Source organism: Gobius niger (genome assembly GCF_951799975.1).
Source record: "Gobius niger genome assembly, chromosome: 13".
Taxonomy (NCBI): Eukaryota; Metazoa; Chordata; class Actinopteri; order Gobiiformes; family Gobiidae; genus Gobius; species Gobius niger.
The window spans coordinates 7457469-7480520 of record NC_136864.1 but is presented as its reverse complement, the minus strand read 5'-3'; the positions used below and the strand labels follow the sequence as shown (position 1 = coordinate 7480520).

General features: G+C 40.9%; 1 protein-coding gene across 1 annotated transcript in view; it reads right to left on the bottom strand.

Annotated features, from left to right (window-relative positions):
* piezo2b (piezo-type mechanosensitive ion channel component 2b) overlaps nucleotides 1-23052 on the bottom strand; it is a 175494-nt gene that overhangs the window by 137185 nt on the left and 15257 nt on the right. Inside the window, exon 2 of the mRNA XM_079569635.1 lies at nucleotides 6258-6353. Within this exon, the coding sequence (XP_079425761.1) occupies nucleotides 6258-6353 (96 nt within the window). The remainder of the gene's footprint in view (nucleotides 1-6257; nucleotides 6354-23052) is intronic.

The window sequence follows — 23052 nt, the reverse complement described above, 5'->3', positions numbered from 1 at the left end:
GTGAACAGGTCTGGGCTCATTCTACACATTAGGACATGGCTGGAACATGTAGCGGGAGGAAATACTTACTTTTAACATTGTTAAACTCTGTATAGTCCCTTTAACAAGCACTGTCCCGACCAAATAAACCAATGAATAAAAGTAAAAAATATCTGACATCGGAGCTGATATTAGAAAATTCAATATAGGGCATCGATTCCAAATATCTGATACTGAACCGATGCCTGTTTTGGCTCTCACCATTTTAAAAACAAAGATTTCACAAAACAAACCTCAGTGAATAATATGGACACGCTGCACCTCACTTTGAAGCCGCACAAAACAGTATGCTAATGCTAGCGGCAACTAATCAAAGCTTGGACAGAAACTACTACTACTACTACTACTACTACTACTACTACTACTACTACTACTACTTCTACTACTACTACTACTACTACTACAACCCCCAGTATCTGTGTGGGTATCGACTGGTGGATCTCTAAAATCTGTGTCATGTAATTAAAACTAAAGGTTGCGTTCACGGGACGTCACAACATTCTAAAGAGCCAATCGTTTAAAATTGAGGTGGAGGGCGACTGAAATCCCATGCTGGTAACCATGGTAACTGTCAAAATGCAGATTCCTACTCTTAGTTTATTGCTAATTTCTCTGTAGTTCCTGGGACAATTCACATGAAGCAAAAACTGTCACAAAGTTCAAACTCCTCTCTTCTAGCACATATGGACTAAGGTCAGATTATTTCCTCATAAAGGCGTCCAAATGTGTGACAATATTCAAAAACATGTGCGTGATGTTGGTCAGTAGAAATAACAGTCATGGTTGTCCTCAGGAGAACCGAAATCTGAGCTGACTTCATGTGTTTATCTGGAATTACAGCTTCTTAATTCTCTGAACCATTCTGTCCATGAAAGCTACCATGTCGTTGCAGGGGGTCGTCTAATTTTTTACGCATTAGGTCACAATGTCCTGGCTTAACCAGGACGCTACTTGGGGCAAACTTCTCTTTTTCACTTTTCAATGCACCTCGACAGGCTCATTAACCACCAGAGTGAACACAATTTGTGCTAATTTCCCAAAACGATCGCAAAAAGAGCGAGGAATGCTTGTTAAGCGAAGTGCAGTGAAGTCCTAGGGCTCGGGACAACTGGCTATAACCTCTGTTTCTTGTCCCGTCCTGGCCGCGTGCGTCAAATGCCACATCTTAAACCGTTTATTTTCCTATAACTGAAAAATAATGCCCCCAGAGAAGAAGAGAAGAAAAACAAAAGGAGTACAGAGTATTTTTTCCGAACATTTTTGTCCAAACAATTGACGACAGCAGCGTATAATGAAGCCGCGTTGTCCGGCCAAGACTCAATCTATGAGACGGGCAGCGTGACAACAAGAACACGATAACTCGGTTTGTTAAACAAGACTCGATGTCCGGGAACAGAGGGGATAAAAGTGATAATGTTTATTATCAGCACTAAAGGAAGGAGCCAAAGCGTTGTCCTTAAAGTGGACTAATCACCCATGACATGAGACAAGGGCAAAGATGATCATAGGCTATACAATACAACGTGGCAACAAAAAGTCCCAGTTTATGTATTTATATAATCAAATATTAACAGTTTGTATTAATATTAATCTGAAAATGAAATGCTGCTCCGACCATCATCCATATTCTAGTCAACCTTATTAGACAACGTCTCTGGTACAAATGGTCCTGTTCGAAGCTGCCAGAGGGAAAACAAAGGAGGAACTACCGGTACTCTTTCACCTATTACTTCATCACTAACAAACACTAAATTATGGATGTATTTCTACCAAATAAAGAGACAGAGACATAGTGTAGAGCAAAGTGTTTCCACAGCCCATAAACACATAAATAACAGTGAATGCTAACCATAATTCTAACGTTAGCTACATGCTAACGGCTAGCTCCGATTCTCAGTTATTTACTTCTATTGGACAATCTGTTTATCATCTAATGCAAGAATGAGACAATAAAAATGGCGGGATCTTCACTGTAGACTCGGCCCTCGCGGGGCGTGTAGTTTGGTCGTAACCGCGCCCACACCATTAGCTCTGATGCTAACGGCCTGTCAATCTTTATGTTCTGTAGCAAAACATGAGTCAGAAGCTTGTTCAGATTTAGTTCAATCAGGACAACATTATTGTAAACCAAGGAAAATAGTTGTTTAAAACGCGTGTAAAGAGCAATGCTTTCCAGGGCAAAACTAGCGAGGAAATGGGGAGGAGATACTATTTTGAGTGACCATTTTTTGTTACATAAATTCATTGAAGTCTACTAGATCTCTGCTGTCACGCTGTTATTTTAGTGAGTTAAAAACCTCTTCTAAACCTAAACCTACCACTACACAGGGTTTCCCGCAGCGCTTTCCTGTTTAGGCGGCCGTCTACACAACACTGGGCTGCCACCTTAACTAACATCCTCGACAGACACCACCTTAATTACCACTTAAAATTTCACCGCAGTTAATTTATCGAAGCTCTCAAGACAGGCCAAAGCATGTGTATCTACCACACAATTCTGCCTGGCTTCTAGGGCTGAGCGATATTGACAAAAACGGAATATCTCATATTTTTGGGGACTTTCTTCGGGAAAATTCACTGTTACCATGGAGGTCCGCCGTTTTTGTGCAAGCATACATTTTCCATAGACTAATATTAGCTAAAAATAGTATAAAAAGTCACAACTGGTCACAACATGTCACTCACACAGTGTCTTGATGTGAGCAATAGCTTCAGTATTGTAAGCAGTACTAAGTAACTCATGCCCCTGGAGGCCAAAAGCGCCACTGCAGGTGTCGTAGCACGTTGCAATTTTTTTTACTTATTAATTGTCCGTGAGAGTAAATACTACGCTGACAGAAAAGACAAAGGGACAGACGGATATTGTACATCCAATTACACAATGGAGATTATTTTTTTCATTCAAACCTGGCTGTAAATACTGTTTAAGTAGCGCTAGCCCCCACAGTTAGCTTTGCCCGTTAGCCTGTTAGCTTCTTCTCTGTGATTCCATTAGTGTGTATTGGTGGCTCCAACACGATGGCACGAAAGTTGCAATTATGATTTTCTGGCCAGAGGCACCAGGGGGAGATGAAAGACCCCCCAGTCATCCCATTAACACTTGTATTACCCCCAGAGGGACTACGGAAAGGATTTATTAAGGTAAACACGTTACTTAGTACTGCTTTAAAATCTCCATTGGTTGATTATTGCTGCAAACCCCATGACGCTTGCAATATGACATCATAACCCTGAACTCTATACTTTTGCTAGTCAGCAAAAAATATTCAAAAATTTGCTGCAAACATAAAAATTGACATTGCTTTGTCGCTCTATAAGATAATTGTCCTGAACAGACCATTGACTAACCTTATTCTGTCAATGGAACAGACTAAAAGACACTTTTCCCCCACATTTTTCCAACCCCCCCCCCCCCCCCAAAACATTTCCCTACCTTTACCTTTCTTGACACTGGAGATTAACGCAATTTCAATATTATCTTGCAGACGATATATTGCCCACACCTGCCTTCAGCTCAACCTTACACCGGCCTCTCCAGACTGTCATAACATCACGTGCACACAACCTATTTGCGTGGCCTAATACTTTCTAATGGGGCCGAGGGACCAGGATGTTTCTAAATGCCTCCAGTGAAGAGACATACAAACAGCATATGCCCAGGAAGTCCGCAATAATCATATATACATTACATGGGCTCACGGCTTTACTAGAAAACTGCACTTAAGTATTTATGAGAAGATAAGTGGCTCTCGCTCGCTGTCTCTCCGTCTGCACCTCTTTACTTCCTGGTTGTTTCTTCAGCTGCAGATGCTTTGATATAGGCCCCATCTATTATTAAAAACGGTCCCGGGGAGAGATTGGTCTGGGATGGAGGTGGTAGGTTTAGGGTTTTGTGGTTTGAAAGAAATCGGCTGTGGTTTTTGAGGCCGCGTTCCCACATTGAAGAGAGGAAAGGAGCAATGCTACCTCAGTCACTGCCCAAAAACCCACAAAGCGTCTGTTTTAATTAGACAAACCCTCTGAGGACGTGGGGTTTTAACTCTCCTTAAAGATAACAATACCAAAAATGCCAAAGTTAACACTTTATGGGAGGGATTTAAGCCAAACTAATACAGAAATACAAAACCAAAACCGATGTATTAACTTCAGCACATTTCCCCACGGGTTGCAGCATTTTTTGGGCCACTAGCAAAAGGATAAATTAATAATGACACTTACAGTTGCACTATTATAGGCCTATAGGCTTTTGCAGGGGTTAGGGCAAATGTTTTTTAAAAGTTGAGGCATAAATAAAGTAACAGAAAAGCTTTTTGTCATGTGAATCTATGAAATAATGATTGAGGTATTGCAATCAGAAAGCACTTTTGCATCATGCTTTTCTTTTATTTATAATAGGCAGATACCATTTGACCTTCATACAACAAAGAAGTGTCCGTGTGAGTAAAAAAAAAATGGACAAAGAGGCAGGTAGGGCAACCAAAAAAATCACAGAAACACCAGAACCTGTGTAAATTTAGATTTCTATCCCCATACAAATGAATAGGGAAGACTTGTCGCTACCTTTAGCATGCTGTTGTTAGCTGCGGCATTTTGCGCGGCAATCAAACATACATTTGTGGAGGTTACATGTATTTTAACAAGCTGAATTCTACAGGTTCTTAACTTCAAAATGATCTACAGCATGCCCATATTCACTTAGATTTAGTTTGGTGAAAGTTGTGTTTTTAAAGCGATGAGAGCCAAAACTGATATTGGGTCAGTATTGGATTTTGTAGCCGATACCCGATATCGTAATTTTTCTAGGATTATCATCGTCATCTTCTGTGCTAGGATTTCCCCTCAACCAGTGCTCCTCCGGGCCGTAACCAAAACAGTGAAGATGGCGGCTGTGACACGATCTTTGACCAGCACCCTTTCTTCTGTTTTAAATGAGCTGGAGTTGTCCTTAAAGCCACAGCAAGAAGCTGCTCTGAGGGCTTTCATCGGAACATTTACTCGACGTATGCCGCTTTGTGTTTGATTGGTTCGCTCTCGTTCAAACAGCGATCGTTAGCCCCGCCTCCAGCTATCTGAGCCTATTCCTGTAAATGCGTACTTCTGTAGCAGCAGACGACTTCCAGAACCTGTGTACCTGTGCACCTGTGTACAATAGGGATGTCAGGCACAATACCAACGTATTGTCTTTTCCATGGCATTTATATGGTGTCCTTATCATTAACATATTATAGGATGATGTTTAGTGGCCATTGGATGTGTATCTGACACCACAAAAAGCAGAAACTTAACTGGATATGTTTTAGCACTTAGCTTAGAGGACACTTTGATAATGCTATTTTGTAACTAAAGTAAAATCTAAAAAGGTCTGTACATTCATTAATGATTTATAACTAGGCTTTGACCTCACCTAAATATGGTCAATGGGTTGACAACGGCTGAAAACATCTGGATTGTTCATAATTTGCGATGTTTGGTGCTAATGCTAATGAGTATAGGAAAAATACATTGAGAAGGCTAATGGACGCTATCCGACCCCACAAAAAGAAAAAACTTAACATTAAGCTAAGAGGACACTTTTAGACGCTAATTTGTATCTACAGTAAAATTCAACAGCTGAAAACATCTGGATCATTCATAATGTTTGATGCTTCATGGCTAAATGCTAACAGATATAGGAAAAATACATTTGTTTCTCAGCCAGATTGCTAACAGTCCGCTTGTGTTAGGATCAAACGCTGCTTTTGAGTTTTTTACAATAGTGTCCCATGTGTAAAAAGTTGAAAGGCTCAAATTAGATGCATTTCATTTGTGTAACTCGGTTTGCAGACAGTAGAGATGTTGCAAGCTCATCATAGAACACACAAACATGTAACACAGTACATTTATGCACATTTCACTGCTTCTCCTACCTTTGATGAAAACATTCCTCCTGCTACTATTTAATTCCTTGATCCTACTTATTCAGTGCACATTAAGCTATAGAAACTACAGCCCAAAGTCCCGTGGCTTTCATACCTAGACCTGCCCAAACCTGATCATTTTTCTTATAATAAACATTTCTATTCCCTGCATGGCTGTGGGATTCCCTATCCCACAGCCATGCACATCCCGGGACGCTGAAATCTGCCGGTTTGTGTTACAGAGAAAAACACGCTCTCAAATTGGAAACAGACTAAACTCATGAGTGTGATGCCGTGTAGTAGCGGCGTGTGGAGGCTTACCCTGCATCGTGACCGCTGTGGGCTCCGCGAACAGAGGGATGAGCAGGAGGTAGATGAGGTAGACGAAGGACAGGCCATTGTACCTGAACGCACAGGCTGCAGAGACACAGGGAGACAGTCGGTCAGTCATTATGTGCAACTATATTTATCACATTCCAGGTTACACTGTATACTATGTTACAATAACTATCCTGGAGAAGGCTTTGCAGGAGCTTATTGAAAGAAGGAAACAGGGAATGAGTGCTGCAATTAAAGCTAAAGGCGGCCCAACAAAATATTAGAGCATGTGAGCTTTTTATGGCAACTTTTTTTTAGGGGGGGGGGGGCAGGAAGTGTATTTTGTAGAGGAATTTTCATTTTGTTCTAGAGATCTAGAGACCGAGCTTTTTGATACCGATACTGTGGGTCTGAGTATTGAGTATGTGCCGATATCCGATGTTAACATAAGTGGCTTCTCTGAGTGAAAAATGGTCCTCTTATCTCCAGTGTGAGATCAGTAAAGTCTTATCTCTTCTTGCCATGGTGTTTCCGATCAATTATCAATTATATAAAGGAATACTAATGGAAAAGCATTTAACATTTCAACACTCTCCTCCGTCTGTTTTGTTATAACCTCTTAACCCTCACCGAGCACATTTTCCCCAGTTTGGCTTTACCAAAATCTAAAAGCTTCTTGAAAAAGTGTCAAACTGCAACAAAAAATTGTCAAAAAGTGACCAAAAAAAAGCGATGAAAGTGCAGCAAAAAAGGAACAAAAATGTGAGGAAAACGCAATGAAAAACGCACAAAAAGGCAACAAAAATGTGACAAAGAAGCGATAAAGTTACAAAAAAGTGGCAAAAATGTGAAGAAAACGCGATCAGTTTTGTAGGTCTTTGCTTGCAAATGAGGCATTACTCTGGCCTATAGGCAGCAAGCTCCAGTCCAGAAGCTTTTAGATTTGGGTAAAGCCGAACAGGAGAAAAAACACTCGGTTAAGGTGGGTGGTAAGGGGTTAATATAAACAGCTCACATAAAGTGATCTGATCACTACAACTTCCATCCATCCATTTCTTCCACTTTTCCGCTGCCGGGTCACATTGCCCCTTATGGCTCCTCCTGCAGGTGGTGGGTCCACGGTGGGTCCATGGTTCTAACCGGGCCTGTCGGTCTCTCATAAGGGGCTTCTGAACTGCTCTTTGTCTGACCCGTCACCTAGGACCTGTTTGCCATGGGAGACCCTACCAGGGACCCGAAGCCCCCGACAATAGCTTCCAGGACCATTCGGGTCCTTAAACCCCTCCACCACGTTAAGGTGGCGGTTCCAGGGGGGGATCTTTACAACTTGTGCATTACAAATATCAGTTATTCTTTAACAGCACTTCATAAAGATTATATTTTCCCCCTCGGCGAGGCCACGCCCCCTTCTATGACGAGATGGCGTCTGTATCTATAGGTGCAAGTTCCTACACATTGTTACAGAGCACATTCCATTGTACTAAATTTAGTTAGGTAGAATGTATCAAGGGTACTGTAAAATATAATATAAATAAAAGTGTTAGTGTCTTTCTACCTGGGGTCACAGCAAAGAAGTAGCCGGGTCTCAAGTAGTGGGCTGATGGTATTTTTCACAAATAAAAACACCTGCCTTGAATTAATGCTTGTATTTTATTCTATTTACAGAGTGAATTGTTGCACAGTTTGGCTTCAAGTTATATTTACTGTTATAAACTGTCTTCGTGGAGGTATTGGTAGCCCCATAAAAACAGAAAAGAAGAAACAACCTGGTTTTAATGAAAAAAATCCCTCTCCTCTCACGATCGGACCGAGTGGTAAATCTGACATCATTTTCAGCAACATTCCAGATAAAATGATTATCATCAATATTTCACTCCTGCATTCAGATTAAAAGTGAGTTGGTTTGGACACAACAATGGTGAAACGATGCTGAAAGTTAAACTGGAGGCCTGGAGGAGATGAAATGTTGTGTCCATAGAGTTTACAAAGTTTGTGGGAAGCGTCTTTTGGTTGTTATAGCTTCCAGTATTACCACTCTACAACATGTGGCTCATCATTAAAGCCATTAAAAGTTTCACGAGTCGGAAACCTGATCTCGCTCGTAAAACATACCACAGAAGAACCACACCGGCAGCTAACCCCGAACGCCGGTCCCGCCCACGCTTCATTATCTTTATCACAAACTCCCTTCACGATGGCGCGCACTCCAACACTCAACTCCAGAGCTGTACGCCAGAGATAAGGCATTTGTACTTAATGTAGTGAAACAATTAACAGTCTGAACAGCTGCATGGTGTGTGAAAGGAGTTAGCAGGAGAGCCGCCATTTTGTTGAGAAGAAAAAGAGATTTCACTTTTTATGTAAATTGGTGGCTTTGATGCACATGGACTGAAAAAGACACAGTACTACAAATAAACAAGTATACTGTGACTAATACTAGTTTTAACCTCTTAACCCGTCACCATTCTTTGATTGCTTTTTTGGGTAACATTTTATTTAACACTATACATTGTACCTGCCATATTAAGAACAATGTAATGTGCTATGTAACAGTGTGTAATAACTTGTACCTACAGGTTACATACACAATGGAATAATGTGTATTAGTATTTTGGTGGTACATAATTAGGGCTGCCACGATAATTACTATATCGACTTATCGTTCAATAAAAAACAAACGATATATTTTGGCCTCGATATTTATCGTCTGTACATTTCATAGCATTTCCCCCTATTTGTTTTTGGTAGAAGCTAATTGAGTTTATTATATTTTGTGTTTATTGCAGCTTGTGTGGTGTTTTAGGAAATGATTATACACTTTTAGAACAAAGGTTTACTGTCATTTCATGCCTGAGAGTTGACAGTATCTAGTATCGTTAGAGTCAATAATATCGTTTATCGCAATGCTTTCCTGCCTCAATATATCAAACTTTAAAATGTTATCATGACCGGCCTATGCATAATCTAATAAGACATAAGACCCAAACTATAACCCTAACCTTAAGTCCTAACCCTTACATCTTGTTCCTCTAAAGTACAAATACACATTATTCCATTGTGTATGTACTGCATAGGTATAAGTTAATATTGGATATTATCCTCTAAACCAGTGTTTCCCAACCAGGGGGTACTTGGAACTATTTCAGACTGAAAAAAGGGGAAAATGTAACATCGTTTTTTATAGGAAAAGCTATATTTTTCCGTGAAATGTGTTGCTTTGGGGAAATTGTAGGTTTGTTTTCACTGCAACATTGTCCTTTTTCTTACAAATACCACTTTTAAGTAAGTACTTTTTAAATAAACTGTAACACTCTTGAGGTAGGGGGTACACGGTTGACCAATGAAAGGCCAAAGGCAAAAGACAAAAAACGTTGGGAACCACTGGTCTAAACGATATATCTCCTACCTCTAAGGTGGAGGGATCAAAGTACACACTGGGTATTATACAGAATTGTCAAAATATCTACCCTTTACAATTCAAACATTATAATCTGAATCACATATGGTTTCCGGTGACAACTCATTTTAGTTTAGTTTGGTTTATTTGAGCAGCTTACACATTTCAAATTTACAAAATACACATTAAAGGGGCTAGATGCAAGTTGGCCATTTTATACTCACTACTGTCACCTCAGGTCTTATGTGTAACTGCAGCTTCTATATTAAGCTCATGCATGACGGCACTTCTGACTCGAAGCAACACCTTTTTGAGTGACAGTGCAGGATTTTAGAGGCAGTTGTGGTGAACAGGTATGGGCTCATTCTACACATTAGGACATGGCTGGAACATGTAGGGGGAGGAAAATAATTAGTTTTTAAACTCTGTATAGTCCCTTTAAACAGTCACAGATGCTCAAAAGGAAGGAGGCTGAAGCAAGAAGCTTATGAGCGCCTATACCGCACATTCAACATAATGAACATTTTACATTTCACACAGGACTGTAATGTGAAATAAGCCAATAACTAATGATTTGTTTCTAAATGTATGGATTGTCTTTTTCGATATTTCTCATCAAAACATGCTCCTGCCGCTCCTGTGTGTAACATCAGAGTCTAAAATCTGAAATTCTGTAAATGTTAGATGCACCAATTGGCTACAACAAAGAGCTGCCTTAAGATTAAACAGACAAACCTTCACTTCCTGTTTGTTTGTTTGCTTCACCAATGAAAAAAGTTTAGTCTTAATGGATGCTGGGACATAAACTAGTTAAACCAACTTTGAAACCTTAACTGATTTACCAGCAAAACCTTTCACCAACCAAACAGCGCTGGAGCCATGTTAACCCATTAGACGCGCAGCTCACACTTTACAAACAACATAATGACAAAAAGAGAACGTCCGTAAAAGGCTTAAAGTGACTTCACAAAAGCATCGACTGTATTGATTTAAAGGTTCCCGTCTGCTCCCGCGGGACGTTCTCACCGTGGACCACTTTAACCAGAGCAGGCCCATCACCTGCTGCATCATTTAACACGTCCCAAACGGAGCGCCGCAAAGCCCCATTTACCGCTGCACCCCGGGGGCCGCACCCACGGGACGCTTTCACTTTTACTGCACAACAACAGTTTGACACATGCTACTCGAAAATACACTTCAGGATTATCTTCTAGCCATGCACAAGACCTTATAGAGGCAATATGATGGTGACTTTTACTACACTAATTATTCACACAAAAAGAAAAGATTTAAAAAGGGTTTAAATCAGGACGTTGGACAGTAATTCTGGTGTTTTAGGGCAGGCCGAGTCTAGATATTGTACATGTCATGTATTTGCCTTTTTTAAAGCAGTGCTAAGTAACGTGTTTACCTTAATAAATCCTTTCCGTAGTCCCTGTGGGGGAAATACAAGTGTTTATGGGATGATTGGCAGAGGTGGGAGACTCGAGTCACATGACTTGACTCGAGTCAGACTTGAGACTTACTTGACCAAAGCTCCAAAAAGACTTGACTTGGGACTTGCTGTTTGTGACTCGAGACTTAACTTGGACTTGAGGCCAATGACTCTCAATGACTTGCTGTGACTTTATAGCTATTATTCATTTGAGTGAAACTGTCGAAAGATCAGGATTAATTTCGTAAAAGCGGTGCATCTATGTTTACATTATGGTAATTAGCCACATGCGTTTTTGATTTCCAGACGGAGCGTCTAATCAATACAGCGCGTAAAGGAGGAAATACGACGTGTTTCTTTGGATGCATTAAAAGTTTTCTAAAGACAGTGAAGGGGTGGAGATTTACGGACAGGAAAACATTTGAAACAATGGACTGAAGCAGCGCAGACGGAGCCTCCAGAACCACGATGCGTAAGAGCTGATTAATCAACAGGAATCTCGGGGCTTTTCGATGTTTCACACAAAGTTTACAGCATTTAGTGACTCCGCACACAGAGCCCAGTGACAGCGGGACTGAAGGCTACGCAGAAGCTATTTTGAGCAGGGGCGAATCCGAGTATACAGGGGCTGGGGCATTACAGGGGAACCACTGACAGAAAAACTGCCAGAAACGAACAAAAATAAAATATTATTTTATATTTATCTTTCAGACTGCAGGAAAAGCAGCTCATGTTTGAAAGACTCTGTTTCATTTTTGTTTTAAGTCGCCCCCCCCGGGCCCCCTTCCTTAAAATGCTGTCCCAGTAATTTTGCACATAGACTGGAGCATTTAAAATATATATAGTTTCAAACTTTATATATTTTAAATGCTCCAGTCTATGTGCAAAAGTATTGACTAACAAACTATTAGTTTGTTAGTCAATAACCCTCTCTCCCTTAGTATTTATTCTCCAAGACAATTAATAAGTTAAAAAATCGTAACTTGCTACGACACCTGCAGTTGCGCTTATGGCCTCTAGGGGCAAGAGTTACTTAGTACTGCTTTAAGAAACAGATTTTGTATTTGTAGTTTGCAAATTGAAAGCAAGTGAACAGAGTCCAGTTCACGGTTTTAATGCACGATGCGTTTATACCATGGTCCCACAAAGTTAAACTTTTAATTTGGGCCAGTTTGCTTTTTTTTAAAGTCCTGGGCAGGAGTTATTTCACTTTTAAGCCGGTTTACCTAAAGCTAGTTCCAGTGCAATTGTTTGTCGTTACTATGGAAACAGCTGCAGTGTAGTGATGTATGGTGCGTTCATGTGGTCCCGGGAACTCGGGCGAATGAATTACCCAGTTGGGAATGCAGGTGAGCGCTCGCTCAGCTGGGAAAACGACTGGAGAACTCAGGTCAAGACGAGCATCCCGACCTCCGCACCCGCCTGCGAAATCAGCTGATTTGTTCTTTTATCGTCTCATGTGAGCGTTTTAGTTAAACATTACTACTTTTTTGAGTTTAGTGTGAGCTGTCGTCATCCTCGTAGTAACAAAACTGCAAGTGAAATGCCCGACGTCAATGTTAACAAAAAGTAAATTTACGTGATATATTTTTTTAAACTAACAAACTAAGGTTTAGCTTTTGAGATGCTAATACATTTAAATGATTAGCTCAGCTAAAAGACCGTTTTTATTTGATAATATCAAAATCTCCACTTTCCCACATAAAACCACATGAACACAAAGTGGGGACAATGACGTCACATTTCGGGAGAACGAGCTCTCGAGTCCACATGAACGCACCGATAGAACGTGATTTAACTGTTGCCGGACTGTTGCGGTTAGCGTTAAAATTCCCACGACATGTTATGGTAAAGACTGCAAGTAGCAGGTGGCTGAACATCTAAATGACCCTTGACCCCGGCCAGAGACTTGGTAATCGTTTCAAAATTAGCCTCGAGCTTAAGTTACAGAAAGTATTCTGTGCTTGAACCTCACTCAAGCCAAACTTGAACTTGGCTTCTGAGATAAAGACCTTCTTTATCTAATAAAATCTGCTTGATTTTATTTTTAGAAATAAATGTATTGAAATAATATATTGAAATAAAAAACAATACAATTAAAGTTTTAGGAGTGGGCTTGGGGGAAGTTTGGGCATCTCTGCTGAGACTGCGCCCCCGCGACCCGGCCCCGGATAAAGCGGAAGAAAATGGATGGATGGATGGATGGATGGAGTGGGCTTTGAATAACAAGTGACAAAAGGCTGACCGATGCCTCTATATTTGTCATTTCACCTGTTAAAACGGTTCACACTGGCCTCTTATAGCAAGAAGGCTGCAGGTTCAAATCTGTGTGTGCACTTCGTGTGTGTTCGCAAAACTCCAGTTTGTTTCTTTAATGAGGTTTTGTTCACTAGCCAGCCGGAGATTTCCCGGGAAAAACTACAACATTGCGGCACATGTACTAGCATGAAAGACGACCAGGATGATGTTGTGATCCAAATATATTGCCATTTCCTTTCTGGGAGAAAGACGGAAAAGAAATATACTCAGACATTGCAAAACTTAAAGGCTGTTTTCTCAAAAATTTGTTTTTCTTTCCACCCTCGCAACAATATGTCGGGTGTACACTGCACGATTTTGGCCGTCTGCAGCAAACGAAAATTGTAAATCGATTGTCGTACAGTGAGACGGGGACAGTGATATAAAATAGAACCGTCGTACAACCAAAGAGGAGCTACGACCGATATCAGGCAGTGTTTGACATTTTGGAGCCAATCGCAGAGCGAGCAAATAGGATCTCAGTCGGTGTCCTGTCAACACGGCACGCCGCCAGAGTCACAAGTAACAGAGCCATGAGTGGGTCTGACTCCACATTTTACAGAACTTTCCCTGCACTTTTCCACAGAAATAAACACATTTATTTATTCAACACACTCGCCTCAGCTAAACACACACCGTCTATAGCCTGATGTTCGCTACAATAAACTTTGGTGGCAGCTACGATTCTCTCTTTAAACTATCACACATTGGAGACGAACTCACGATTTTATGGTAAATGGACTCGCTTTTCTACCATTATCAGGCCCAAAGCGCTTTACAGTAAAGAACCAGTCACACATTCACTCTCTCATTCACACACCAGTGTACGCAGACACTGGAGGCATGTAGGGTGAAGGACACAATGACAGTGTGCATTTGCAGGAGCAGGGATTCGAACCCACGACCTTCTGATCACGTGAGGACCCACTCTACCACCTGCTCCACTGTCGCCCCCACGTCGTACAATGTGACATCTAAAAATCTTACATAAGCCATAAGATGCTCAACAATATTTGGATGTTTTTCTCTGAGGATTTTTTTTTTTAAATATCTTATTCTTACCCTAATTTATTGAGCTCTGACCTGCAAAAATCAAAGCGAAGAGATGTTTTCACTGATCACTATTCAAACATCTTTGTGACTAATATATGAACAAAATAAAACCATACATTTAAATCTGGGTTCCATTATTAATATGATATAATTTAGGACATTTTTATGCATAAAGTGCCTTATTTTTATGTGAAAACATTAACTGACAGAAAACTTTCATTACATTTTTTCCTCATATTCATGTCAGCACACTACAGCAAAAGATTCAAATTGATATCTCTAACTTTAATATTTTTCCCTATTCACCTGCACTGTCTCGCCTTAAAGGAACAGGCCACCATTTTTCTAGACTGATATATGTTCTTGCCTGAGCTTAGACGAGTTGATGTGTATCTGTCTGCCTCAATATGTCAAACTTCAGATTTTGTTTTCGTGACAGGCTAAAGTCGGGAGCGAGCGGTTTGACCCGGAGCGATGAATAAATGAAACTAAATGCTCGTCTAAAAACGCTCTGCGAATCCAAGCACATATTTCAAGCTGCATTCTTGATCGGCGCTCGAAGCCACAGCCGAGTGAGAAGAACATCCTGTCCGGGGGCAAACATGAATTTGACCCCCGACCCCTGTTTCACGGTTAGACAAACACCAAAGTCTTAACGTCGTCCCGCAGATCCACCGACGCGAGCTCCCACGTGGGTCGGGCCGCTGAAAAATGACACTTAACTGCAGAGAGAGAGTGTCTTTTTCTGTATCTGCTCTCAATGGGCTCATTCATGCGCCTGAGCCTCGGCCTCCTCCTCCTCCTCCTCCTCCTCCTCCTCCTCCCGGGTTTGGACGCAGAGCAACGCGAACCCGAATGACAGAGAAAGAAAATATCAAAAATGTGGTTATATCAACGCGAAACATGTGTAGGGTCGAAATCGGACACTTTCTCAAACAGGAGGTTCCGATAAAGGATGTTTTAAAACCGCAGGGCTCACTTATCGCGCTTCGCATTTGGCTTTTTGACTTTTCTCACAAAGATAAGATTAGATTGTCAAAGTTTATTTTACGGATAACTTCTGCGCGGCATATGTTTTGATAGAGTATTATCAGTAATGACGTACGGCCGAGTCCGAACACTCTGCAGTTACGGGGCTGTGAGGGGCCTGTCTGTGTTTGCATGTTCTTCATGTGTCCAGATGCTCTTCCACAAAAACATCTACAATAGGCTCCCCTCTGGAGCCAGGACTCAGCTGAAAAGAGATTCTTGATCTTATTTCAAGATGGCGCTGTCCGAAGAGCTGCACATGACATCGGCTTGTTCACTGTATACATGCCTTGTAATGTAAATGTGACCTTTGTTGTAATGGCGGCCATTTTGAATACCGAAGTAGCATTATGTAGCACTACCACTTGTAACAATAGGCTATTTCTACTCTAGTGTGAAAATGAAAGACAACTGATTGACAGTGGCATTTTTATGTACTCATAAACTTTGCTCAATATAACAGTAAAAACATGGCCCCAGAGACGCACGTTTATGTGAAGAAACCAGTGAGTCAGTGTTTAAGATGTTAGCATGCTGCCAGTTAGCATTTAGCTTCAATAGCTTAGCTCTGACCTTTCCAAGAGAAAGCCCTGAACCAAACTCCAAACGTTTGCTACAACATGTGACAGAGGTCAGAGTTGAGCAGATGCTAACCACTAGCATGCTAGCGTCTTGTGCATCTTAAACACTGACTCAGACTGAGACTCTGTTGACATGACAAACTGTAAAAATCACAGAGAAAGGTTGTCTGTTTCCTCTTCAGTGAGTTAGTTTAGCCTGCATAATACTATTTTGGTATTCAAAATGGCCGCCAGAACTATGCATGATGTCATTGGAAATGCATGTACCGGTATATAAAATAATCCTATTTTATCCCTGATTGTTCTTGAGATCTGATGTATGAATTTCTCCATTATGTGATCAATAAAGTTCTATCTTATCTTATGGAGTCAAATAAATAAGTTAAAATGACTCAAATTAGCACATTGAGTGCCGCGCTGTTTTGGGGATTTAGCTGTAGAGAACCAACAACAATCCTTGTTTGAAAGGGGAGACGCTAAGCTCTCTGTAGGTGAAAACTGTTTAATTCTACGTGCCTCGGTTTGTGAAAAATCAGAAGCTAAACAGAGGCTAGTTTGGTCAGATTTTTTTCTAGAAATGGAGATATTGTGTGTTTTATGAAACACTTTCCTTTCTTATTCACTCCTCTCTCCTCTCTGGACAGACACTTATGTTATGGGAAGAGGCAAATGCCTAAATATCTCAGTTTCAGCCTGGTTCTTGGATTCAAGACTTTAACAGGATGTTTCTCAGTCGTCCTTGGACCAATTTTAACCATTTAAAAACTCAGAAACGTTGAAATCTCAACTGTTTTGATGTGAAGCCGCTCTGCTTTGTCAAAGGAGCTCCAGAGAGCGAGAGGAAAGTGTCGGGTTTACAGCTGTTCACTACACAACACCGCGCCCCCTCGGACTAGAAAAAGAGAAAACAAGAAACACAATGATATGAAATGTCCAGATCGTGACTTTTCACAAGTTTTTAATCGTCATTTATTTCACTTCCTCATCACAGAGCTGCCAAAATCACACATAAGGTGTATTCGAGTGTCTAGTTCCGTAATAAAAAAAATCAACGCATAGGAGCGAGTTTTCCTGTTTATGGCACTCAATGTGTGCAGAATACTTGATCTAGATTTTGAGTTGTCCTGGTTTGCCGAGTATTTTTATTATAAGTATTATAACATTTTAAGTGCAATAAGATGTTTTTTTCATAATTTAAGTGCAAAAGCATTTGTTCCACAGGCAGATTTAGTTTTACTTAGCGACTCAAATCATTTACTTTATTTATTTTTTGGTTTATTTGGTCCAGACAGTGCATGTCAATCATTCGGGCTGTGGTGACAAGATCCTGTTATACCGTGGTCTGGGTGAATACACGACACTGATTGGCTGGAGGGCAACAGTTAAATCACATTATGTATTATTCCATGCAGCTGTTTCCATAGTAACGATAAACAATTGAGCTGGAAATAGCTTCAGGTAAAACAGCTGCCCAGGACCCAGAACAGGCCCAAATGAACAGTTACAGCAGTAAGCGGGATAATGCACTCCGAGGTGTCCATTATCAGAAAAAACTGGACTATCCCTTACTTGTAGCCACAGCTGCCCTGGGGTAGACTGACGGAAGCGAGGCAACCAGTCTGTGCCATCGGCCCCTCAGAACACCACCAACAACTTACTCACATTACATTCATTCTGGCCCATTCTGGCCTATTGTGCATGTTTTTAGTGGTTGGGGAAACCGGAGTACCTGGAGGAAACCTATGCAGACACAGGGAGAACATGCAGAACTCAGTCTGCCGATCAAAGGGTTCTGGACGTGCCCAGGTCCAGTGCAAACAGTGGGGTGATCGCTCCTTTGTGGAACAGTCTGCCTCTTAGTATGGATGTAAAAATGAATGTGAATGACTTTGGTTCTCCTGGTGCTGTTGTAAAGTGCTATAGAAATAAACTTTGATTGATTGATTGATCCTCCAGGAGCCGCCACCTTAACGTGGTGGAGGGGTTTGAGCGCTCGAATGATCCTGGAGCTCTGTTGTCGGGGGCTTCGTGCCCCTGGTAGGGTCTCCCAGGGCAAACAGGTCCTATAGGTGACGGGTCAGACAAAGAGCGGTTCAGAAGCCCCTCATGAGAGACCAACAGGCCCGGTTAGAATCGTGAGGCCGTCCTTCTGTGGACCCACCACCTGCAGGAGGAGCCATAAGGGGCTGGTGCAATGTGATTTGGGCAGCTCCAACAGCTGCCCCCACCACCCGGCAACGGACAAGTGGAAGAAAATGGATGGATGATTGATTGATGCGACACAGAAAGATCCCCTCAAGCCGGGGATGGAACCGGGGCTTAAAGTTGTGAAGCACGAGCGCTAACCGCTGTGCTACCGTGCCGCCCAATACTGAACAACATTCAAGGACTAAAAAATGATGTATTTATTTATCCGTTTCTACAGTTATTGTTTGTTTTTCTCAAAGACATCATGGAAGTCTCTGTGATGCGTTTGGAACAAAGACCTGACAGTCCTGAGTGTCTGTTTTAACTAAATAATCTGCAGGTCTGGCATAAACACAGTGTAAAACACAACCACATGTTAGCAGTGGATTGGGACGTCTTTGTTTGGCACATCTGTTTTAAAACAATGTTGAATTGTTGATGTCGTTTCGAAATCTGCACCTGAATAGACAAATATGAAATAGACGCTGAGCGCAAAACTCTTCAAGTTTAGGGCCAGATTTATTTCTTTTAGAAACGGATAAATTGCCAAATCTTCACAATAGGGTTTTAATTACTGCATTGTTTCATTTTATCTAAGCAGATTAATGTAGAAAAGGGACACTTTCTCAAACGCACCTCTTCATAAAGTAGCAGTCATCAAATATGTTAAATTTAGTCAAAAGATGCAGGTTTTTCTAGCGCCGATGCCGATAAACTGTAACATGTGTCAGGGCTGAACTGTGACAGCAGGTGGCGCTTCATTAGAGGCATAGGGTTGATTCATTCAAGACATTCATGTTCAGGAGGTTCTTCAGAGGGAGCTGGTTTGAAAGACAGAAATCAGCAGATTATTATTTAAAAAAACAGTAAGTCTTTATCTATTTTGGTTCTGAAATGATAAGCAAAAGTCTGCAACATAAAATATCTAAAATACGATCAGAGCTGCACAAACGTAATCAGTTCCCCTGAGGCCGAGGAAGTTGTGGGAGGGCTCATTTTAAAGCTCTGACTGAGCTCTTTTCAAAAAAATCACTTTCGGTTCTAGATTCATCAGCTTTTATCTGCATCAGTGTTGGTTTTGGCAGCCCTTTTAGCTTTAGTCCGAGTCTTTTGGAAGAAAATTACTTTAGTTTTAGTCATTTCCAAATGTGATCGTTTTATAGTCGCGTCTTAGTCAGTTTCATTCTAAAAAGTTATAATAAATTTTGACAAGTTTTGGAAATTGGGATAAAAAATAATAATCTCTTGGCTTTACAGATGACACCACAATAGGCTCTGGCAGAAGTGTCATTGTGAACAGGACTTTCCTCGTCCTCTGATCGTCGCTTCAGCGCCGTCTACACATTCGTTCAACAACATGCTTTCTGTGTTCATACACTACGGCAGGGCTTCCCAAAGTGGGGTCCGGGGCACCCAGGTGGGTCTCAAAGGCAATGCAGGGTGGCCCCCAAAGCTAGTCTACAAAACAAGTTCATTGAAAAAATCTATATTTTTAAAGGAAATGTACATTTATTTGCCACATTATACTACTTTACCTTATTAATTAAACACTTTCCGTAGTCCCTCTGGGGGTAATACAAGTGTTAATGTGAGGATTGGGGGGTCTTACATCTCCCCCTGGTGTCTCTGGCCCGAAAACCACAATTGCCACTGGGTCGCAGGCCCCAATACACACTAATAGAATCACGGAGAAGAAGCTAACAGGCTAACGGGCAAAGCTAACTGCGGGCTAGCGCCACTTAAACAGCATTTACAGCCAAGTTTGGGTGAAAAAAAATATCTCCATTGTGTAATGTGATGTACAATATCCCTCTCCCCCTTCATCTTTTCTGTCAGTGTAGTATTTACTCTCACGGACAATTAATGAGTAAAAAAAACGCAACATGCTACGACACCTGCAGTGGCGCTTATGGCCTCTAGGGGCATGAGTTACTTAGTACTGCTTTAAAACCAGTACATTCGTCTCATTGACGTAAACACATCAACATCTCGTCATGTTTTAGTCCACAAAGAGCTACTTTGAGCTCGTCATCGCTACGTTATCGTCATTTGAAAAAGGTGCATCAACAAAATGATATCGTTATTGTCTTTGTTGAGGAAAACAATACTGATCTGCATTAAATCGGCCAATAACCAATATTGTAAATACCCAAATATCAACCCCGATATATCGACATCTATCGATATCTACATATAGCAAAACTATCAAAACCCACTACCCTGCTCTCAAATGTTCCTATAACTGCACTTTCTCTCCCCTCCCCTGCCGTTTTAGCCACTCTCCCCCTCGTCTCCACCACAGCAGCAAAACAAGCAGACCCTCCACATCTCTTCCTCTTCATCACCATCAGGTTTTGCCCAAGATGGACTTTCAAAAATCTGTCTATAAACCTTTCATCGCACCTCATTTGTCCACGTCTGCTTAAGCCGTTTGTTGTTGGACTTATTTGAAATTTGGCACAAAAGTTCAAGGCGAACGTCTCAGAAAGATAGTGCAGGACAGTTTGTTAAGATGATTTACTGGGAGCTGATTAAACGAGCTTCTGTTTGGACATTTTGTCTTTCGGCACATACATTTTCAAGGGCCTATTGATAACCCGCCTCTGCATATTTGTCTCTCTCTCCCTCCCTCTCCAGAGCCGCGAATCAAAATAAACTCCCGTTGTTTTCGAGGCGTCAAATTACTGCACGGAACATAAACAGCACCACAAGAAAATTAGTTTAATGCTCAGGATTAAGGATGTTTTCAGCAGTTTCAACAAGATTCATTTAATTAACCTAGTTCTCTGTTGTTCATTAGAGACTTTGCTTTAAAACTGCAGTGGATACGAGAGCAAAACTGGCAAAAAATAATATCTCAATACTTTGGGGACTTTCTAACCATGATGATTTTTTGAAAAACATCAGAAATGTGCAAAAATTAGCTGTTTACAATGGTCGCTCTAACAGATAATTGTCCTGAAAAGACTAAAAATACTTTTTTTTTCTTTTCCAAATAATCCCACTTTTTTCAGATTTTTTTTCAGATTTTTGCCCTTTTTTAATTTCCACTTTCTTCATCTCAATTTGCATATCTTCCTATATCTTTCAATTTCAGTATTATGACGATGTATTGCCCATCAGACTTCCCTTAAATGTCAAAATGTATAGGCGGACGTTGACCCCGTTATGGTTAATATCCCTATCCACATGAAACAAAAACTGACACAAAGTTTAACGTCTCCTCTGCCGGGACAAATTAAATGCTGAACTGATTTCCTCACAATTACTGGGCTGCAGGCGACATCACTGCATTCTAAAAATCTATAATATTATATCAAGATAAAATTATTGTGTTTTTGAGGAAATGTTTGGTCTTGTACAGAGAGATCATGGAATGCTAACACCGTCTGTGCTGTGTTTACGTGACTGAACCGACTTATTTCTCAGACTCATTGGCCAAAAAAACTGCTAAAAAAGTAATATTTACTAAAGTCGCTACTTCCGGGGTTAGCGTAGCAGCTGCGCCGTTAGCATTTATCTCCACTGACCCGGATGTAGCGATTTTGGTAAATATTACTTTTACAGCAGTATGTTCAGCATTTTTGGCTAATGGGCTTGATAAATAAGTATGTTCAGTAACTTTCTGTTGAGTTTCAGAAATATTGACTGTGGTATTGAAGAGTGTTTTTTTGTAGTTTCTCGCACATCTGTGGACCCGGAAGTAGAGCTGTGACGTCCCCAAGTAACAAATGTATATCAATGTCACTTCCTGTCAGCGTCCAATAAGGAAATGAAACTATAAACATCACAAAAAATTGAGAAAGCTGGGTTAAACTTTTAGCTAAATCTTAATTATAATCATGTGAGCCACGTTTTAGCAAACACTGTGCTTAATGTGTCATATGCATTTTAAGTATTCAAAGTAGAAAGTACAAATCTGTTGAAACAAGCCCCTGTTGTACATCTTCTTTACTAATTCACATGAACAATCAGAATGTGCAGGAGTATTATAAGAGCTAGAAACAAGTTTAACAGCTAATACTTAACTACCTCCTCTATTCATGGTTTGACAATGATAAAAGTCTTGTCATAAATGATCTTTGGGCAGTTCGTGTTCCTTTTGTGCAGTGTATTCCCCTCACATGGGCGTATCGTCACAAAGGTTGAACAAAGGGCAGAGAAATAAAGTCATAATGCCAGGAGTTCAGAGTTTTAGCCCAAAGAAAAGCGTAAACGTCATGAAAGATGATAAAGTCGAGCGGTGCCAGGACAAACCGAGCACGAGGAGATAACAGAGGAATTCGAACCGCTCCGAGAGGAATAATAACGACCACATCAAGGTCAAATCCACACACAACAGACCAATGTGAGGCTTTCACTGCGAAGAATGCAAATAAAACTACAGCCAACGCTTCAGACGATGGGCTCCCGACTGCAGCCAGCGCCAAAACATCAGTTTAGTGGTTTATACATTACATCTACTATGGCTCTGCTTCATGAAAATGACTGCCAGGCGGAGGGTGAAGCACGATGTTGTGAAATACTGGCTTTATCACGAAAAATATGTTTACATCAAATCCAACGCACGGTATCCACTGGGTAATGGCAGGGCAGGGAACAATAATGCCATCTTATCTATAAAAGGCTGAGAATGTGCTTGAATTAAGACAATTTACAATGATTTTGAGTGGGTTTGGATTGTCTTGAAATAAGATTGCTAAAGGAACAAGCATTGATTCGATTAAAAGAAGAAAAACTAACTTAATAATAATAATAATGATGCATTAGTCTTATATGGGGCTTTTCCAGATGCTCAGTCGCTTTGCAGTTTTGGTT